At 30.8% G+C, this 21,119-nt stretch overlaps 1 protein-coding gene across 2 annotated transcripts; it reads right to left on the bottom strand.

The window, feature by feature from the left end:
• Positions 1–15,769: 15,769 nt before the first annotated feature.
• LOC109336971 (probable WRKY transcription factor 40) lies at positions 15,770–18,014 on the bottom strand. 2 transcript variants are annotated; one of them, XM_019573824.1, is made up of 4 exons: positions 17,811–17,892; positions 17,329–17,658; positions 16,841–16,957; positions 15,770–16,334 (listed from the first exon to the last, which is right to left on the bottom strand). In XM_019573824.1, exons 1-4 carry the CDS (start codon positions 17,877–17,879, stop codon positions 15,993–15,995), a joined length of 858 nt encoding a protein of 285 aa, XP_019429369.1. In that variant the 5' UTR covers positions 17,880–17,892; the 3' UTR covers positions 15,770–15,992. The 2 variants fall into 2 exon arrangements, with proteins under 2 accessions (XP_019429369.1, XP_019429368.1); XM_019573823.1 differs by having other exon boundaries at positions 15,771–16,334; positions 17,329–17,651; positions 17,810–18,014.
• Positions 18,015–21,119: the final 3,105 nt, after the last annotated feature.

The following is a 21,119-nucleotide window of genomic DNA, read 5'->3' as shown; positions in this document are numbered from 1 at the left end:
TAGAATGTAGGCTATACTCCAAATTCATGTCATATTAGAAAAGTTGATATTCCAAATGACCAATATGTTTGGGTTGAGAAAGGTCATAACCCCAAAGGACCCAAATTATATCGGGTACCTAGAATTTCTTTTTAATTTGTTTTGCATGAGTGGTTGAAAGCCATAAGCAAAAATATGTTATTATGACAACGATTGTTCAAGGCACATAACATGAGGCAATTCAAAATTTTCATATTTAAGAAATAAAGACTCTACTATCTAGGGAGAGACCAATTAAAGAAAAATCTTTGGTATCAGAAAAGTTGATAATCTATCTTTTTAATGCATTGTTATAAGAGAATAGTTCACGTCCATGTAGATCATTTTATTTAATTAAGCATGAAGAAGTTGTTTGTTTGCCCAAAATTAAATTTTTTAAAAGACAAATTGTGGACGATTGTTAAAATAGTAAACAAACAAACTATAAGAATACTTTTAGCATAGGCATACTTATTAATGTTTCAAATGTATAAAATGGATGTTTAGAGCTTGATATGATCATCTCACAAGTAATTTAATTGAAAAAGGCTTCACCAAAGGAAAGATTGATACTACGTTTTTCATAAAGAAAATAGATCATCATAGTTTATTTATTCAAATTTATGTTGATGATATTATTTTTTTGTTCTACTAATGAGTTATTGTATAGTGATTTTGGTAAGATGATGCATCGAATCTTCCACCAAATCAAACCATAGGTTAAGTTTTCCTAAAACCTTCTCTGCTCATTCAACATCATTTTTGAGATGTCCGTGATGGGGAAGTTGACCTACTTCCTTGGACTTCAAATCAAACAACTCAAGGATGACATCTTTGTTTGTCAATCCAAATATTGCTGGGATATGCTAAAACGCTTTGAAATGGATGAATGCAAAGCTATTGCCACTCCAATACATTCTGGAACATACATTAATACTGATGAAGCAAGAAAGTGCATATGTATTTCTATGTGTCGAGGTAAGATTGACTCTCTACTTTATCTTTCTGCAAGTAGATGAAATATCATGTTTAGTGTCTGTCTTTTTGTATGTTATCAATCAAAATCCAAAGAGTCACATCTAGTTGCCATTAAAAGAATAATGAAATATTTAAAAGGAACACCTAATGTAGGATCGTGGTATCCAAAAGGATGTTTATGTGACTTGGTGAGATACTCATATTCAGATTTTGCTGGATGCAAAACTGAGAGGGAAATTACAATTGGTGCTTGTCATATTCTAGGCAATGCACTAGTCTCTTGATCTTTTAAAAAGAAAGCTTGTGTTGCTCGAAGTACTACTAAGGTAGAATGCATTGCAGCAAGTAGATGTTGTACCCAAGTGTTGTGGCTTAAGCAACAATTACGAGATTATGGTTTGGACTTAGAATGCATTCCCTTGAAATGTAACAATACTAGTGCTATAAACCTCACTAAGAATCCAATCATGCATTCTCGAACCAATCATATTGATATAAGGCATCACTTCCTTGGAGGCCATGTCCGAAAGAAACATGTACTCTTAGAATTTGTTGATACACATGACCAACTAGAAGACACCTTTACTAAACCGTTGGCTAGAGAACCTTTCTATAAGATTAGATAAATTACACATACTTGATATAGCTCACTTGTCCCAAATGTGTTCATATGCTTACATGTTTGCTTCATTATGTTTATCTTATGCCTACTTGTCCTTAAACTTGTTTTAAATTTTTTTAAATTTCATATTTTTGGGGTATGTAGTCGATTACTATACTTGAGTATCCGATTACCAAACATCAAATGCCCGAGGGTTTCAAAATCTAAGGATATTAACTTATTACACTAATGATTAACCGATTACTGGATGAAACAATAAGGAATTATAAAAGATTACACTAGAGAGTAACCGATTACGCTAAGTTGAATTTCTAGGAACTATGTATTTTTCAATGATGTAACCGATTACTCTACCTTGAGTAACCGGTTACATTGTGCAGTATTTAAAGTGATACCTTTATTTTCATAAACTTTATCTTCTTCCTTCAACCCTCTCTAAACCATGGTCATCCATCCACTTCGAAAAACTCCATTTTTCAACCGTTTTGAGTGATTTTCGAGACAATTTCTATCACATTTTCAATTCTAAACACATTGCAACCATATTTTTCATGTTCAGATCTTTAAATAAAAAAGCCCCAAATTCTCAAATCCTCAAAACCTAGAATTTTCAAAACTTCAATTTTATAGCTTCTTCATCAAAGACCAAGAAGCAATGCACCAATATATCTCAAAGAAAGCAACCAACTTCTTCAAAGTCTAATCCATTGGACTGGGCATAACTTCTTGCAAATGACGAGCAATGAAAAGGGTTGAAGGAGCATTTTCTATAGAGACCCATTTTCGCTCCTAAGTTTGGTAGGCTACACTCTTTTGAGTCTGATGATTACATTTTCCTTACCCTACTTAGGCAAAAAAAATCTTTTTAATTTTTGTGAGGAACATTGTACCAATTATCCTGAACTTGTGTGAGTATTTTACTGCAGGCAAGAAGATTGCCTTAGACTTGAGAACCGTGATTTCAATTTTCTATAACATACCTTACACTTGAACTATAGTGGAATCTCCCTTTCAATGTTATTTGGAAGGGTATAATAAAAATGAATTCTACTACTTTGTGTAGATTTTTTAAGAGGGAAATTGAATTGCTTAAGCAAAGGGCTTTAGGTGAAACTGTTAAGAGTAGAGATTTCCTCTCTTTCGGGAATCTCAATCTAGAAGACCGTTTGCTTCATTACCTTATAAGCTATGTTATAGTTCCCAATTTTTCAAATCATTCACAAATTAAGATATGGACCTACAACTTATGTATGCGCTTAAGCATAACATTCTGATAAATTGGGCTTTAATGGTAATGCGGAAAATGCACACTTTTAGAGATACTTAGAGCCCCTTAGCTTATGCTATAATCATCACTATCATACTCAAGCATTTTGGTATCTCAACTGTTGGGGAGTCCGAGATCGAACTAGATGTTAATGATATCAAGATTGATGTGGATGTGATCTACAAGATGAGATTCTTTTGATACGTTACTGAAATGATCTACAAGCATCAAAGTGATCAACAGGCTGCTCCAATGAAAAATCCTTTTGTTGACCCTCCTGCACCTCAACCTTCTACATTCCATGTCGAATCGTCTTCATCTACTGTCATGCCTATCAATCAAATGATCATGGATGAGTTGGTCTCGCTTCGAGGTTACATCACTACAAGGATGAATACTCCTGATGCTAAGAATCAACAATTGCAAGTTGAACTTAGAAGATTATGAAACCTGTTGGACTACATGGATTCGGATGATGATAATGATGAGCTAGAATCTTCGAGTAGTTGTTGTCTAGGATTTTCTAGTTGTTCTTTGATGTTGTTTGTTAATGAACTTGCTAGATTTTTATTTGGCCTTGTAATGCTTAAATTTTATTTACTTTATATGTGTATGGACCTCTGTTTTGCTTTCATGATTATGATGCTATGATTGAATTGCCTATATTCTATTATAACATTTACATTATGTGGTTCATATTATTCTGACCTTGGCTTAGAAATAAGTCATGAATTTATCTTGTTCCTTTTTTGTTGTATAAATATGTATATATTATGCTGGAAACTTAGCTTTTCCTTCTTTTTGATGAAGTCAAAAGGGGAGAAAAGTTGGAATTACCTTTTCTTTTTAACATCTTTCAGGGACATATTTAAAAACAAAGGGGGAGTATACAAGAAAGGGGGATCGTACTCAAGTCAAACATGTCAAATCTTATAGAGTATGTTAAAATCATAAAACTCAATCTTTCAAGACAATGTTAGTTTGTCATAAAAAAAGAAGATTGTGAAGAAGATCTTGCTTCTAACTTTGACATAGTTTTGATGAAGACATCAAGATCACCAAAAAGAAGAAAAATGAAGAATACCATGAAGACATAAAAGATCAAGCTTCAAGACAAAATAGATGTTAAAGTCTTCAATAGGTATTTGTATCATATGCTTTAATATAGTTTAGTAGCAACACTTAATAAGTGGAAAAACAATTTTGAAAATAACTGGAAAACTCTTAGTCAAAATAAAATAATTTTCAAAATGCTAAGTAACAGGTTACTTGATCTAAGTAACATGTTACTTGAACTAAGTAACATGTTACTAGACCTAGGTAACATATTACTTGGACTAAGTAACACTGAGTAACAGGTTATTGGGACTTCATAATAGGTTACCAGACTGAGTAATGAGTTACCAAGCAAAATTGACAAAGAGTAACTGATTACTCAAAGGAGTAACCAATTACTCAATGGGGCAGTAAGCTTCAATAATCAGTTACTGGGTACTATAATATGTTACAAAGAGTTTTTACACCAGATTTTCAAATCTGAACCCAACAACTTTCATCCAAAAACGAATGAGTTTCATTCCAATCATGTCTTACCTTCTCGTAAGGGTATAATGGTTGGTTGGAAGCCTATTTAAAGGCATTGACTCACTGATTTCGTGCATCCAATCTTTCACACAATTCACACAACTTTCATATAGAATTCTCTGCATTTTTTCATGCAACTCTTATTCTAAATTTTCAGAATTCTCTAAGCTTGGTCTAAAGTTTTCTAAATTTAAACATTATTTGAGCATTGTATACTAAGTTTAGAAAGCGCAATAGAATTGCAAGTTTGATATGGAAAATCGCAAGTGCACGATTATGTCGTCAAGTAATAAATTATCGATTACACGAGGACTGAAAAATTCCTTTAATTATAACATTTAATTTATACTTAACTCAAATAGGAATTAAAAATGACTTTAGAACAATTGACTAATTGACAAGAATAATTATGAAAATAATAAAAAAGATTGAAATCTAATTTCGGCATAGTTCCCAAGATAAGGGTTTCAGCCTTTACACTCACAAATCCTTGTTTTGCTCATTTCATGCACTTTAAGTTGTGAGGGTGAATTGTTATTTGATATATGTCATCATCTCTCGAGCTCCAACATGTATACTCAATTGAAGTCACACCTACTCTCGTTGTACGATTATCAATCGAATCCATAACATGGATCTTTCTATCCAATAACTTTGTAGCAACCCAAGTTAAATTCTAGAAACCCCCAAGAATCCTAAGACTACTCTCATGAATTAGGACTCTAGTTTAAATATCTGAATGGTCAGACAGTTGGGTTCACCTCTCGGTCCCTCCCCAATATATCTAAGATGTGTAATTTGTTGGAAAGACAACTCACATGAATAAAACTTAGTTTAATGATTCAATTCACCACACTCAATGAAATAGAAGTAAGAACAAGTGTTTAATGAATATAAGAGGGATAGCCCCAATCCTAGAAATAAAGGGAATTACTCGTTGATGGTGGAGAATAGAATACCAAATTCTAAATTAGAGAATTATAATGTAAAGTATCTTTAATCATTGAGGGAGATCCCTTATTATCCAATTACAAGAGATTAGGCTAAGCTCATCAAAACAAATCTAAGAAAAATCATAAAAAGAGGAACAAATATGCCATCCACGACCATGGGTGTAGGACACGGTCTGGTCGTGGATCGTGGCTTTTAAAGGGTGGTTTACAGCATTATGGATAACCCATGACCGTGAATGGTGGACACGACCTAGGACACAACACGTGGATGGTGGGAACGACCTAGGAACAAAATCAGCAATGAATGGTCGTGGGTGGTGGAATACGGCCCATGGATGGTGGAACACGACCTTGGGTCTAAGCATGACATGAGTGTGTTTGGCGCTATAGATGTCAGAATGGGCATTGTCTATGGGCCTGCCCACATAGCCCATAATACTTTGCGGGCAGGGCATGTAAAATTTGTTTGTTTGCCTGTTTTGCTCAGCTTGTTTGCCCATGAAGCCTGTGGGCATTTGCAATGGGCAATGTGATTTAATGTCTCAAAGAATTGTGTTGTAATATGATTTAGTCAACTTTATATAGAATATCAAAGTATTTTTAAAATTTTGTTCTCTTTTAACTACTTTACTTAGTTTCTTTTTATTTAATTAGATTATTTTTTAAATTTTAAATTATTCACCAATGTCTACGGGCCGCCTACATGTCTGTCAGCCCATTTTAAAATGGGCACGATATGCCATTTTTTCGTTAACCTAATGTGGACATGCCCATACCCGCTTAAACTTTTGTAAGCATATGCGGGCACGAGAAAAACGGGTCGGGCGGCCCGTTTTGCCATCTCTATTTGGCGCCTTCACTTCAAGTTGCTTCTCTTCGATCTTGGCTCTAAGACGACTTCTTTTGACCCTTCGATTGGTCTTTGCATTGCCACAACATTGACTTTCATATTCATTGCACCTAATTTCTACTCTTTTTCGGCTTCAATGCATCCAACCTGCACAACACAGCCAAAAACACTCGCTCAACCCGAACAAAGAGAAATTAAAGCTAAAATAATCCTAAAGTCCTAACTATGTCATGAAATGCAATGCAAATGTAGCATAATTTTACACTCATAAAAGTTATAACATTTTTATATCTTATAAGGCAATCATTGTCCTAGAATTTATTCTTCATATATTATTGTAAACTTTTCATCACAAAGGTGTGGTGTGAAGAAGAAGAGTGTACTTGGAAGATGTTGTCTTAAGGGTGACATGTATTAGTGAATGTGTGATGTACAAGTAATCTCAGGGAGAGAACTTTTAATTGCAACTCATAATATCTAGTAAAGAAATCTCTTGTACTGCAAGAGCAGTGGATGTAGACTTCAGTGGACAATAAGATGAACTTGTATAAAACCTCTTAGTATTTTATCTCTTCTCTTTACTCTCTTATTATATGTTTTTAATTGATAATTTTTCTGCATAATTTCTGCTGCAACAAACTCTATTTTTAATAGTAGAAAATTGTCCATATAAACCAGACAAAAAAAAACAAAAAATGTAAACTGGAAACCAAGAGAAATTAGTAAAGACAATATATTTAACAAATAAATACAAGAAATTCAAACTAGAAACCCAAAGAAAGTACTAAAGGCCTCATTTGAGATCACTAGGAACCTTAACATTGTTTTCTGCCATAAACTGACCAAATCCGGAAAATATGAGTTCATATTTTCAACAATGGAAAGAAAAAAGACAATGCTACCTTAAGTGGATAATATGATGAGGGAAATGAAAGGGTGATATAGAGTATGAGAAAGAAGAAATCTGAATGAGAAAGATGAGTGTAAAGTGAGAAATGAAGGGACATACAAAAAATGGACAAATGAAGTACTACTTTGAATGAGAAAGTGGAATTCATGTGGGGCATGCAATTAAAGTGGAATTAAGAAAATAAGATTACAAACTAGAATTCAAATCAATCACAGTGAAGATAATATGTCTAGTTTGGTAATTGCCTAATCTCATATTAATTTTTTTGAAAAACCAAACGGTTCTCCCTCTGCAATGACAAAATTATCCCCAATAAATGAAAATGTACAACAAAATTCTCAAACTCATTTCAGTAATAGCATGTCATATTAATAATGATACTGCAAAAATCATTAAAAACTACTATTTGTCAGTGTACAATGACAAAATTACCCAACAAATATTGAAGACAATAATAAAGAGTTATATACATTTCAGTAACTACCACATACAAATAAGGTTTTATTTTAAATAAAATAAATTTTTCGTTATAAATATACCCCCTCGTAATCCGAGTGTTAGTAATATATGATGTCCACTATGGTAATAATCACATCCTTTTGCATTCTTATTAATATAATCTTAGCTATTTGCATATGATGATAAACTTGAAAGGCAATATCAAAAGATCACATGAGCTCATAAACCATAAGTTTTTCAAAGAAAGTAACAAATACCTCATTTTTAATAAAAATGGTAAAGTAGAAACCCAATAAGGGAAATCAAGTTAACCTGGAGATTCATAAAACAATGTTTTAGATCAATAGTGACTTGAAAGTGGTTGAATAGTGACTTGAAAGTGGTTTTCAACCAAATAAAATAGTAAAGACCTCATTTAAAAAAACTATCAAATGAAAAACAGAAACCCACTAATAGATGCGAAGTAAACCTGAACATATTAAAACATTTCATACCATTAGTTACTTCAAAGTGGTGTTAAGCGGAATAAATTAGTAAATACATCATTTTTAACAAATATAAAACCAAAATCGTATATTGGAAACCTAGAGAAAGTAGTAAAGGCTTCATTTAACAAAAAATGTAAGCTCGAAACCTAGACAAAGTAGAAAAAGACTTATTTTTATACAAAATAAAACAAAAATGTAAACTAAAAACCAAGAGAAAGTAGAAAAGACAATATTTCTAACAATAAAATATCAAAAAATTGAACTAGAAGCCCATAGAAAGTTGTAAAGGCCTCATTTCAGATCAGTATGGACCTCAACGTCGTTTTCAGCCATAAAAGAAATGCGAATCCATATTTCACAAAGATAACTTTTGGTAAAACGAAAAACTGAGCAAATATGGAAAAGATGAGTTTGCGATTTTCAACAATGGCAAGAAAAATAATAATGCTATCTTAAGTGGATAGTGAGAAGGGGGAAATTAAGGGAGGATACATAGTATGAAAAAGAAGAGATCTGGAGGAGAAAGATGGGTATGTAGTGAGAAATGAAGGTTATACAGAAAGTGAGAAATGAAGTATCACTTTGAATGAGATAGTAAACTACATGTGGGGGGCATGGAATTGGGACATGCAATTAAAGTGGAATTAAGAAAAAATGGTTATAGGCCGACTTGTTTTCCCTTATTGGGTTTCTACTTTACCTTTTTTCTTAAAATTGATGCTTTTACTACTTTATGTGAAAAATCACCATTTATACCATATTTTCGTTGTACCAAAAGTGATCCCTGTGAAATATGGATTCACTTTTCTTTTATAGATGAAAACGATGTTGAGGTCCCTACTGATTTGAAATGAAGCCTTTACTACTTTCTATGGGTTTCCAGTTGAAATTTTTTGTATTTTATTGTTAAAAATACTATTTTTTCTACATTCTCTTGGTTTCCATTTTACATTTTTGTTTTCTTTTTTTAAAATATGTCTTTTTTTTTACTTTTTCCAGTTTTCCAGCTAACATTTTTTTTAAAATGATGCTTTTACTATTTTCTTAAGGTTTCCATTTTACATTTTTAGTATTAGTTTTGTTAAAAATAAGACATTTACTAATCTATTTCGCTTAACATCACTTTGAAGTAACTAAAGATATTAGAGTTTTTTAATATGTCAAGGTTTACATTGTTTACATTAATGGGTTTCCATTTTTCATTTCATAGTTTTTTTTTAAAATGAAGTATTTACTATTTTATTTGGATGAAAACCACTTTGAGGTCACTACTGATCTGAAACGTTGTTTTTTGAATCTCTAGGCTAACTTAGTTTCCCCATTACATTTTTTTGTTAAAAATGAGGCATTTACTAATTTCTTTGAAAACCTCATGGTTTATGAGCTTTTGTGATCTTTGATATTACATTTCAAGTTTATCATATGCAAAGAGTGGATGTTATATTAATAAGAATGCAAAGAGTTTGGGTTATTACTAAAATATATATATATATATATATATATATTTCTTTATATGTGATAATTAATAAAATATATATATATCTCTTTATTATTGCCTTAAATATTTGTTGGGCAATTATGTCATTGTATACTAACGAAAAATGGTTTTTAATTGTTTCTATAATATCATTATTACTATGACATGTTATTCCTAAAATAGGTTTGTGCATTTTGTTGTACATTTCCTTTTATTATGGATAATTTTGTCATTGCAGAGGGAGAATCGTTTGGTTTTTCAAATTATTTTAATATGGGGTTTGGCAATTACTATACTTGACATATTCTCCATATTATGATTGATTTGAATAACAGGGTTGTAACCGTATTTTTTTTAATTCCACTTTAATTGTATGCCCTCACGTGCATTCTACATTCTCTTTCAAAGTGGTTAGTGAGAAAGGGGACATGAAGGGGTGATACAGAGTATGAGAAATAAGATATATGAAAGAGAGAGATGTATGTAAAGTGAGAAACGAAAGGGTATACATAAAGTGGGAAATGAAGTACCACTTTGTATGAGAGAGTGAAACACATGTGTGGCCCTGCAATTAAAGTTGAATTAAGAAAATACGGTTATAACCCGGAATTCAAATCAAACGTAGTATAGAGAATATGTCGAGTTTGGTAATAGTAGAACCCTAAATTAAAAATTTTGAAAAATCAAACTGTTCTCCCTCTACAATGAAAATTTTATGCCTAATAGAAGGATATGTACAGCAAAATGTCCAAACCATTTTAGTAATAACATGTCATAATAATAATAATGTTGCACAAACCATTAAAAACTATTATTCGATAGTGTACAATGATAGAAAAGTGAAACAAATATTAAAGGCAATAATAAGGATTTATATACATTTCAGTAATTACCATATACAAAGAAGTTTATTTTAAATAAAGTAAAACTGTTATTACAAATATACCCCCTGGTAATCCGAGTGTTAGTAATATATGATGTTCATTACGGTAATAACCCTAACCCTTTGTATGCCTACTATATAACCCCAGCCTTTTGCATATGATAAACTTGAAAAACAATATCAAAGATCATATGAGCTCGTAAACCATGAGATCTTCAAAGAAAGTAGCAATTGCCTCTTTTCTTTTTACAAAAACATGTAATATAGAGACCTAGTAAAGGAAACCAAGTTAACCTGGAGATGCAAAAAACAATGTTTCAGACCAGTAGTGATCTCAAAGTGGTTTTCAGCCAAATAAAATAGTAAATGACTCATTTAAAAAAACAATAAAATGTAAAATGAAAACCCACTAATGAAAATGAAGTAAACCTGGACATATTAAAAGGCTTTGAGACCATTAGTGACCTCAAATTGGTATTAAGCGGAATAAATTAGTAAAGACCTCATTTTTAATGAAAATAATACTAAAAATGTAAATTGAAAACCTAGAGAAAATAATAGTAAAGGCTTTCATTTTTAACAAAAAAATGTAAGCTGGAAACCAATAGAAAGTAGAAAATGTAGTATTCTTAACAATATAATACAAAAAATTAAATTGGAAACCTAGAGAAAGTAGTAAATGCCTCATTTCAGATTAGTAGGGATATCAATGTCATTTTCAGCCGTAAAAGGAATGTGAATCCATATTTCACACGGATCAATTTTGGTAAAACGAAAAACTGAGCAAATACAGGAAAGATGAGTTTGAAATCAACAATGGCAAGTAAAAAAATAATGCTACCTTAAGTGGATAGTGAAAAGGGGGAAACGAAGGGGTGATACAAAGTATGAGAAAGAAGAGATATGAAAGAGAGAGAGGTATGTAAAGTGAGAAATGAATGGGTATAAATAAAGTGAGAAGTGAAGTATCACTTTGAATGAGAAAGTGGAATACATGTGTGGGGCATGCCACTAATTTGGAATTAAGAAAATACAGTTATAACTCGAAATTGAAATCAATCATAATATAGAGAATATGTCGAGTTTGGTAATTGTAGAACCCCAAATTAAAATAATTGAAAAACCAAACCGTTCTCCCTCTACAATGACAAATTTATGCCGAAAGAAGGAAATATATACCAAAATGTTCAAACCATTTTAGTAATAACATGTCATAATAATAATAATATAATAATAATAATAATAATAATAATAATAATGTTGCATAAACCATTAAAAAACTATTATACGTTACTGTACAATGACATAAATGCCCAACATATATTGAAGGCAATAATAAGGAGTTATATACATTTCAGTAATTACCATATACAAAAAAGTTTATTTTAAATAATGTAAAACTGTTATTATAAATATACCCCTGGTAATCCGAGTGTTAGTAATATATGATGTCCATTATAGTAATAACCATAACCCTTTGTATGCTTACTATATAACCCCAACCCTTTGCATATGATAAACTTGAACGACGATATCAAAGATCGCATGAGCTCATAAACCATGAGTGTTTCAAAGAAAGTAGAATATGCCTCTTTTTTAACAAAAAAAATGTAAAGTAGAAACCCAGTAAAGGAAACCAAGTTAACCTAGAGATGCAAAAAACAATGTTTCAGACGAGTAGTGATCTCAAAGTGATTTTCAATCGAATAAAATAGTAAACACCTCATTTAAAAAAAACAATAAAATGAAAAATGGAAACCCACTAATGGAAACGAAGTAAACCTGAACATATTAAAAATCATTCAGACTATTTGTGACCTCAAATTGGTGTTAAGTGGAATAAATTAGTAAATACCTCATTTTTAACGAAAATAATACCAAAAACGTAAACTGGAAACTGAAAGAAAATAGTAAAGACTTTCATTTTTACCAAAAAATGTAAGTTGAAAACCTAGAGAAAGTAGGGGAAAAATAAAATAAAATAAAATAAAAATGTAAACTAGAAACCAATAGAAAGTAGAAAAGGAAATATTCTTAACAATATAATACAAAAAAATTAAACTGGAAACCCGAAGAAAGTAGTAAAGGCCTCATTTTAGATCAGTAGGGATCTCAATATCATTTTCAGCCTAAAAGGAATGTGAATCCATATTTCACAAGGATCACTTTTGGTAAAACGAAAAAATTGAGCAAATATAAGAAATATGAGTTTGAGATTTTCAACAATAGCAAGTAAAAAAATAATGCTACCTTAAGTGGATAGTGAGAAGAGGGAAATGAAGGGGTGATATTATTAGAAAGAAGAGGTCTGAAGGAGAGAGATGAGTGTGAAGTGAGAAATGATGCGGTATACAAAAAAGAGAGAAATGAAGTACCACTTTGATTGATAAAGTGGAATATACTAGGGGATGCAATTAAAGTGGAATTAAGAAGAAAACGGTTATAACCAAGAATTCATATTAATAATGGTGTAAAGAATATGTTTAGTTTGGTAATTGCAGAACCCCATATTAAATTTTTTGAAAAACCAAACAGTTTTACCTCTGCAATGGCAAAATTATCTCCAATAAAAGGAAATGTCACCAAAATGCACAAACCCATTTTAGTAATAGCATGTCATAGTAGTAATGATCATGCAACAACTATTAAAAAGTTATATACATTTCAATAATTTCCATATACAAAGAAGGTTATTTTTAAATAAAGTAAAATTGTTATTACAAATATACGCCCTAGTAATCCGATTGTTAGTAATATATGATTTCCATTATGGTAATAACCTTAATCCTTTGCATCCTTATTAATATAACCTCAACCTTTTGTATATGGCAAACTTGAAAGGCAATATTAAAGATCCGATGAGCTCATAAACCATAAGTTTTTCAAAGAAAGTAACAAATGCCTCATTTGTTACAATAAAAGGTAAAATAGAAACCTAGTAAGGGAAACCAAGTTAACCTAGAGATTAAAAAAAAACAACGTTTCATATGAGTAGCGGCCTCAAAATGGTTTTCAGCCAAATAAAACAGTAAATGCTTCATTTAAAAAAAACTATAAAATGAAAATTGGAAACCCGCTAATAGAAACGAAGTAAACTTAAACATATTAAAAAACTTTCAGACCATTAGTGACCTCAAAGTGATGATTAACGGAATAAATTAGCAAAGACATCATATTTAACAAAAATAATACAAAAATTGTAAAGTGGAAACTCAGAGGAAATAGTAAAGGCTTCAATTTTAACAAACATGTAAGCTAGAGGCCTAGAGAAAGCATAAAAAGACATTTTTAATACCAAAAAAAATGTAAATTGGAAACTAAGAGAAAGTATAAAAGACAGTATTTTTAAGAATAAAATACAAAAAATTTAAACTAGATACCAAGAAAAAGTAGTAAAAGTCTCATTTCATATTATTGTGGACCACAAAGTCGTTTTCAGCCATAAAAGGAATGTGAATCCATATTTCATAGAGATCACTTTTGGTAAAACGAAAAGTGAGCAAATATGGGTGATGAGTTTGGATTTTCAACAATAGCAAGTAAAAAAAATAATGCTACCTTAAGTGGATAGTGAGAAGGGGGAATGAAAAGTTGATACAAAGTATGAGAAATGAGAGATCTAAAGGAAAGAGATGAGTGTGAAGTGAGAAATGAAGATGTGTACAAAAAGTGGGAAATGAAGTACCACTTTGAATGAGAAAGTGCAATATACGTGGGGGTTGGACATGCAATTCAAGTGGAATTAAGAAAATATGGTTAAAACCCGGAATTCAAATCAATCAAAGTGTAGATAATATGTTCATTTTGGTGATTGGAGAATCCCATATTAAAAAAATTGAAAAACCAAACGGTCTCCCCGTGCAATGACAAAATTATCCCCTATGAAAGGAAATTTAGAATAAAATTCCCAAACATTTTAGTAATAACATGTCATAGCAATAATGATGTTGCAACAACAATTGAAAAACTAATATTCGTTAGTGTACAATTACATAATTGTCCAACCAATATTGAAGACAATAATAAAGAGTTTTATACATTTCAGTAATTACCGTATACAAAAATGTTTTTTTATAAATAAAGTAAAACTATTATTACAAATATACCTCATGGTAATTCAAGTGTCAATAGTGTTATAAAACTCGGTTAAAACCGGCCAGTCCGACCGATTCAACCATGAATCGAACATTTGACTGGTCTGAGCCTCTCATCTAACCAGTTTTGCATAAAAATTGATTGAATCGGTTCAGCTCGATCGATTTAAGCCTAAAACTAGTGACTCGGATGATCGAACCGATTGGACCAAGTTAATCAAACAATATTTATAAAAAAACAATCAAAACGATGTCATTTTTAGATTAAAAGTCATATACTTTTAACTTATATGTAGTTATGTATATCATTTGTTAACTTATATAGGAAAAGTTTCATTGTTTAATTAAATTTTAAACTTATTGTTCTTTTTTTACAATTAAAGCATGATGCATATGTTGTCTGATAATATTTTCAACATATTTATCACATTTCATAGTAGTGAAATTTTCTTTATTAGTTATTTAATTAGGTATAATAATGTTTTTAAATTTGAAGTATAAAGTTATTAGATAATATATTAGATAATATTGACTAATATTATGATTTTTTTAGAATTTTTAATACAAACTAAGTCAATCGATTCAATCATTGACCACTAGTCCACCGAGTGACTCAGTGTCATCACCAAATCATTGACCGATCTGAATTTAATAACACTAGGTATTAATAATATATGATGTCTATTATGGTAATAACCTCACCCCTTTCATTCTTATTAAAAAAATAGTATATATCATTTGTTTATATGCGTATCTACTTTTAATTAATTATTTAATATATTTTGCTGGGCCTTAATTTTTATTTATTTATACGTTTACATAGGAAAATGTCAACGTCAACTTCAAAATTAAATTTAAGAAGCTTTAAATAATAAATGTTTTTGGAATTGACAAATTTATTAATTTGAGAAATATTGGATTTAACATCCACTTACTTTAAGTTAATATCTTATCAATATTTGTGAGTAACATAGCCATTTTTTATAAAGTAAATAAAATTATGATTGGTCAGTGTAGATAATAAATTAGAATTTTCATGCCCTCATATCATACTTTATCTTTATCATAAAATCCACATGAATGTTCATATCCTCTCCATTTCATTTATTTTTTATAAAGTAAATAAAATTATAATTGGTCAGTGTAGATAAGAAATTAGAAGTTTCATGCCCTCATATCATACTTTATCTGTATAATAAAATCCACATGAATGTTCACATCCTCTCCATTTCCTTCTCCAACATTTGCATGATCCTGTTCATTTCAACTTGATATATAATTTACGTAAATCGTAAAACTCACATGTCTCCCATTGTTTATAAAATGAACAACCAAGCAAAATAACACAACTCATATTTGTTCAAAGCAATTAATACATACATTACAATATCCATGAATTATATTAACCTTTACTCCATAGAATTAGTGTGTTCTAGAATCCTTCCTGAAATAGCAGTAGCAAGTGCTGCTGTGAAATTGGGATCTCTAGTCAAAGAAGTTGCCATTTGTTGAATTAATAACTTTTGGATTGATGACTTTTGTGCATTGTCAATAATTGTTGATTGGACCAAGTCAAGTGTTACAGTTGGATTAGTTGTACTAACCATGGCTGAAGAAATAGGAACTAACCCTGCATGTTTTTCACCATGGCTTGTTGAACTCAATGATATCTCAGCTTGGTCATTATCATGGTTATGCTCTCCTTCATAAGTTGCCACTAATATAGTTTGGTCTTCTAAACTTTTTTGCACCTAATTTAAAACATGGTGATTATATAATTAGAGATCAAAATTTCATCTAATTTCATCATGTATAACGAGGTGTGTTGGTTCAGATTAAATTTTTTAGGAAAAACATATTTTTTTAAGTCTAGATTATGTTTGAAGATAATATAAGTTGTCCTCCACTATTGATTCTGGATGGGAAGAACTAAAATTTTACATTAAAATTATCTATTAGTGAGATACTGGATGAGGATTATTAACAAGTATTACTGAGATATTGTTTAAGAAAGCAAAAGAAACAATTTGGTATTAGAAAATGATTGTTTAATATATATATACTTAGAAGTGTTGGATTTAAATTTTCAATAACAAATTACTTTATTTGTATTTCATAAAAAAATGTTCCTATGTACCTATTTTGAACTAAACATACCCTAATTTTTAATCATGTTCAAAATATTAAAATTTTATAAATAGGAAAGAGAGGATACTACACCAGTCACTACAACTATTAGAGCTAGTTATATTATTACCTTCTTTTTGACTGGGCAGCTTGGGGCACAGGAGCACTTAAAGTAAGCCCTAGGAAAGGGGTTATCTCTTGTAACTTTCTGACCGTATTTTCTCCATTGATATCCATCTCTCACATACTTTAGTACCAAAAAAGATAAAGTATTTTAAATTAGTATTTGGAAGCTGCAAATTATTTACTCATAATATGTGGCCAGAAGCTAGCATTGTATTTAAGCATGCAGGTAAGATTAAAGTAGAAAATAATAGCACATACTAGTAATAGTAATGACAAATTATTGATATCATGGGATCATGTTGTAGAACATAACATATATTTAGTGATACAGAGATAGAGTAAAAGGAAGTTATGTCTAGAACAACATGATCTTAGACCATATAATAATTTATCAACTAATCAAATACACGAGTTTCCTAGTAGTGGTTGGAAAGATCTAACACGAAAAAAATAACAAAAGAGAGTAGATCTAATTCATATTGAGGAACTTACTAAGCTAGTATCAGATGCTTCTGTTCTAACAAGAACCTTGGAAACCTTAGGCAAGTTGTTATTATTATTCCTGGGCCTTTTGAATGTCTCGTCCTCAGTAATAGTGCTACACTCAGTAAAGGAACTAATACCAAACATATTCATACAATTAATTTCACTCTCCACCTTTCTCTTATGCAATGGTGTTCCTTCTTTTTCAATATCTTTATCCTTCAAATGGCTCAAATGCCTTTGCAAAGCATCATAACTCTCACACACTTTGTTCAGTGTTTCAGTTAGTCTCTTATTCTCACTACTTAAACGATGCAACTCTTCAACCAAAACTTCAGCCTGATGATCAAAAAATTAAATTTACAATTGTTATAAACATTTCTGATAAGAAACATGAAAGAGAAGATTAAGATCAATACGTATACAAAATAATGGAACCAAAAAAAGAAGAGAAAATGTTGAAGTTGGGTTTTATATATAAATATACTAACCGCTAGATCAATGTGCCTAGAGGGAATAACGTTAAGGTTGAGAGAAGTATCCACACATGTTTGTTCCATAACAGAATCTGCTTCTTACAAGAAATTTAGAATGATAGAAACTAAAATCGTAGAGATAGTTTAATATGGGATTTACGTGAATGAGAAGCTTAGAAAGAAATGGAAATATATAGAGAGAAGAAATCAGAAAAGTGGTGTAGACATTGATTATTATTATGTCTTTAAAGGAAAGTAGTAGGAAAATGAGGGTGAGAAAGTAGTCTCTTACAATTTCGTCCTTTCTAGGTTGTCTACACTATTTTATTTATATTTACATACGCGGAATGGAGAGAAGGTACGAATAGCTTAACTCGAATCCATTCCTATATTTTGGTTGGATAATTTGTTTGAAATTGAATCTAACCGGACCAATCATTACCTTGCCCACGTCATTCAAGTGTTGAGACATAAAAAATAATATATAATTTTATTTAATAACATTAATATTATTAAACATTTCTCTGACTTATTCATATTCCCATTGTCTCTCCCACATGTCAATATTTGAATAGATGAGATAGAACATGGACATAAGAGGTTCATGGGAAGACATATCCCCCATTCATTATACATTAGCTTTTTGTTTACTATCAAGAATATCCCTGCACATTTTTTTGGTAAAGAAATAATTTTTTTTAGTTTGTGATTACTCCTCCAACAAATTTCGTTCATATGAATCGAATTCTTAATTTTTTAGTCATCCTGGAAATATAATATGATCTTAAACCACTAGATTAACACTTTATTGTTCTATACATTAACTTTTGATCTCTAAATATAAATTTGTGACAGAATATTCTTTTTGTTCTTTAAAAATGTTCACATTGCCAATTTGATACCCAAAAAAATTAAATCTAAATTAGTACTAAAAAATTATGAATGTGAGTCAAAATAGACTTTATTATGAGTTGTAAAAACTGTTAAAAATAATTAATTTAATCCACAATTAATACTTTTAGAATAATTTTAGGTTTTTAATTTTTTATGTACTAATTGATATATGCAAAAAGAGTGCATATCTTTGCTGGATGAGTGCATAATAGAGAATTTCATGAAATGGTCATTCTCAGTCTCTCTAATAATAAATTAAAGGCACATTGTATGTATAAGTTTTTGGATGTACCAATTGACACTAATATTATCTCATTGATGAGTGGTTTATGTTACCGTGTCTTTTTCTCTATTTATGAATGTCATATAAATCAAAAGAAAACGCAAGTATTTTCCATGGTCTTTTTCATTGTTGACCGTCCCTTTTAACGCTTTCTTTGTTAAGAACCAAAGTCTATGGCTTATCATGTACTATAGCAAAATGATCAAAATTAAAGTCGGCAAATAAATTTCAAAAAGACTTCGAGAAACAATATAGCGTGCGGTTGCCAGTGGAGAAAAACGATGGAACCTACGCGTTAATTGAAGAAAAACGGGTTCCCTTGTTGGTTTTCATTCTTAAAGCTAGGAAAAAAGTTTACTCACAAAGGACCTTGACTTGAAAATTTGAACTTTAATTGGAACTTGCTTCCCAACAACTTGGCCAGTTTGGATAAAACTCAAACTTTGCGTCTCAATAATTAATGAAGACGTACACCTTAAGTTTGTGAACTATTTGTGTATAGTCCATACCTATTATATAAATACACATACACTTATTGTACACGCTTGATGTTTAAGTCTCTTTCGTATTTTCTATTTAAACATATTCCTATATATGTTATTTGGGTTGAACAACAGTTTGCTAACCTTAAACCACTTATATATCATCACCAATTAAAGTTATTGATTTTGTTAACTACTAATGTAAAAGTATGCCTTTAGGAGTCCACATTTAGCAACATTGCCAATTTAAAATAATACTTAAGTTATGAGACTCTCTCATCTAATAAATTAATCTTTTAAGTTGTGTCATCCACATTCGCTTAAATTCTATTATTGGTGTCTTTCATTTAAAGTTATGTCATACAAAGGGTTATCTATAAGCTGAATATATGTGAGTGAAATCATCAAAAGAGAAAAGACTCTCCCACTTAATAAATTAGTTTTTTTTTGTTTGAACTCTTCTGATGTGCTTAAGTCCTATCATATGGAGTGACGTGATACATGGTATGTAATTGATTGACCATCTAAGAAAATTATATTAATAACATATTAAAATTAAACTTTTATTTTTTTATAAAGAAAAACGTATTTATTTAAACACCAATTTAGTTATTTACCATATAAAAAATGACGTAATTAAACTTTGTGTAACGAATCCCTTCAAATTTGTTTATTACATTCATTGTTTAATTTTTCAAACAATTGTCTACGTTCTTACTATGTTCTCGCTATGGAGCTATAATTATAATTCACTCCAAAAATTATCATATGGTTTATTGCTTGGAGCTATATGTTATATTATATTTCATCCTGTTACATAATCTGTATCGTGCGTCACCGACTCGTCACCGAGCTCGTCTTTTGTCCCTTTTTTCCTACAAGATTACTCACTTCGCACTTTGGAAAAGTTGAACTACTAATCAACATCTCTGTGGTTTTGTCTAAAATTGCTTAAGATATATGTTAATACCTATTATATTAGTTAATACCTATTAACTGAAATAATTAATTGAAATATGTGATGTTTGTGGACAGTAAAAAGCATCAAAGATTCGAAGTGTTAAATGTTAATCATAATGTGTCATTCGTTGTTGCCCACGTATATTTGTGTCAACTGGTAAGAAAAAACGCATTAGCTTTACGATGAAGGGTCTGGTTGGTATGCTTCATATAAAAATTAGTGCATGGACGACCATAAAGTGGTCTAGGAGGTTAGTCAAGTCACGACAACTACCATATTTAGTGCATGGAGTTCACATGTCACCTTTTTGTGTGTTTCATTTATGTTATAATCCAATTAAAAAGTGTTACATGTTGGAGAATATTTCCATCCGAAATCCATAGATTAAACGTGGAAGTCCTTATGACGATGACTTTGTTCCCATAACCTAGTGTTTATGTCCATATATAAACCCAAATGGAACAACCATGGTCCAGACTAAAGAAACCCAAAATGAGTTCATGGTGAAGATGAATAACATACCTTGTTGAGCCATTTCTAGAATCTCGAAGGTATGAGGGTGCAATGATCTTCCAGATGATAGAGCCCGAACGGTTTTCCTTATACTTCTCTAGAGGGGAATGAGAGAGCTCTTAGTTCTTGAGTGTTTGCCTTATGGTGAGAGTGTCCCTTATGTGAGGAGAGTTCCTTATCTTATGTTGTGG

The sequence above is a fragment of the Lupinus angustifolius genome, unplaced genomic scaffold (assembly GCF_001865875.1).
Source record: "Lupinus angustifolius cultivar Tanjil unplaced genomic scaffold, LupAngTanjil_v1.0 Scaffold_1_564, whole genome shotgun sequence".
Lineage (NCBI taxonomy): Eukaryota > Viridiplantae > Streptophyta > Magnoliopsida > Fabales > Fabaceae > Lupinus > Lupinus angustifolius.
The sequence above is the reverse complement of the archived record's forward strand: the minus strand, read 5'-3'. Positions and strand labels throughout refer to the sequence as shown.

Excerpts from the sequence above, each read along its gene's own strand:
- LOC109336971 (XM_019573824.1), bottom strand. The coding sequence starts at position 17,879 with ATGGAACAAACATGTGTGGATACTTCTCTCAACCTTAACGTTATTCCC. Across the intron at positions 16,958-17,328 it reads AAGCATCTGATACTAGCTTA|TATGTGAGAGATGGATATCA; the intron begins GTAAGTTCCTCA and ends TTGGTACTAAAG. Across the intron at positions 16,335-16,840 it reads GCTGCCCAGTCAAAAAGAAG|GTGCAAAAAAGTTTAGAAGA; the intron begins GTAATAATATAA and ends GTTTTAAATTAG.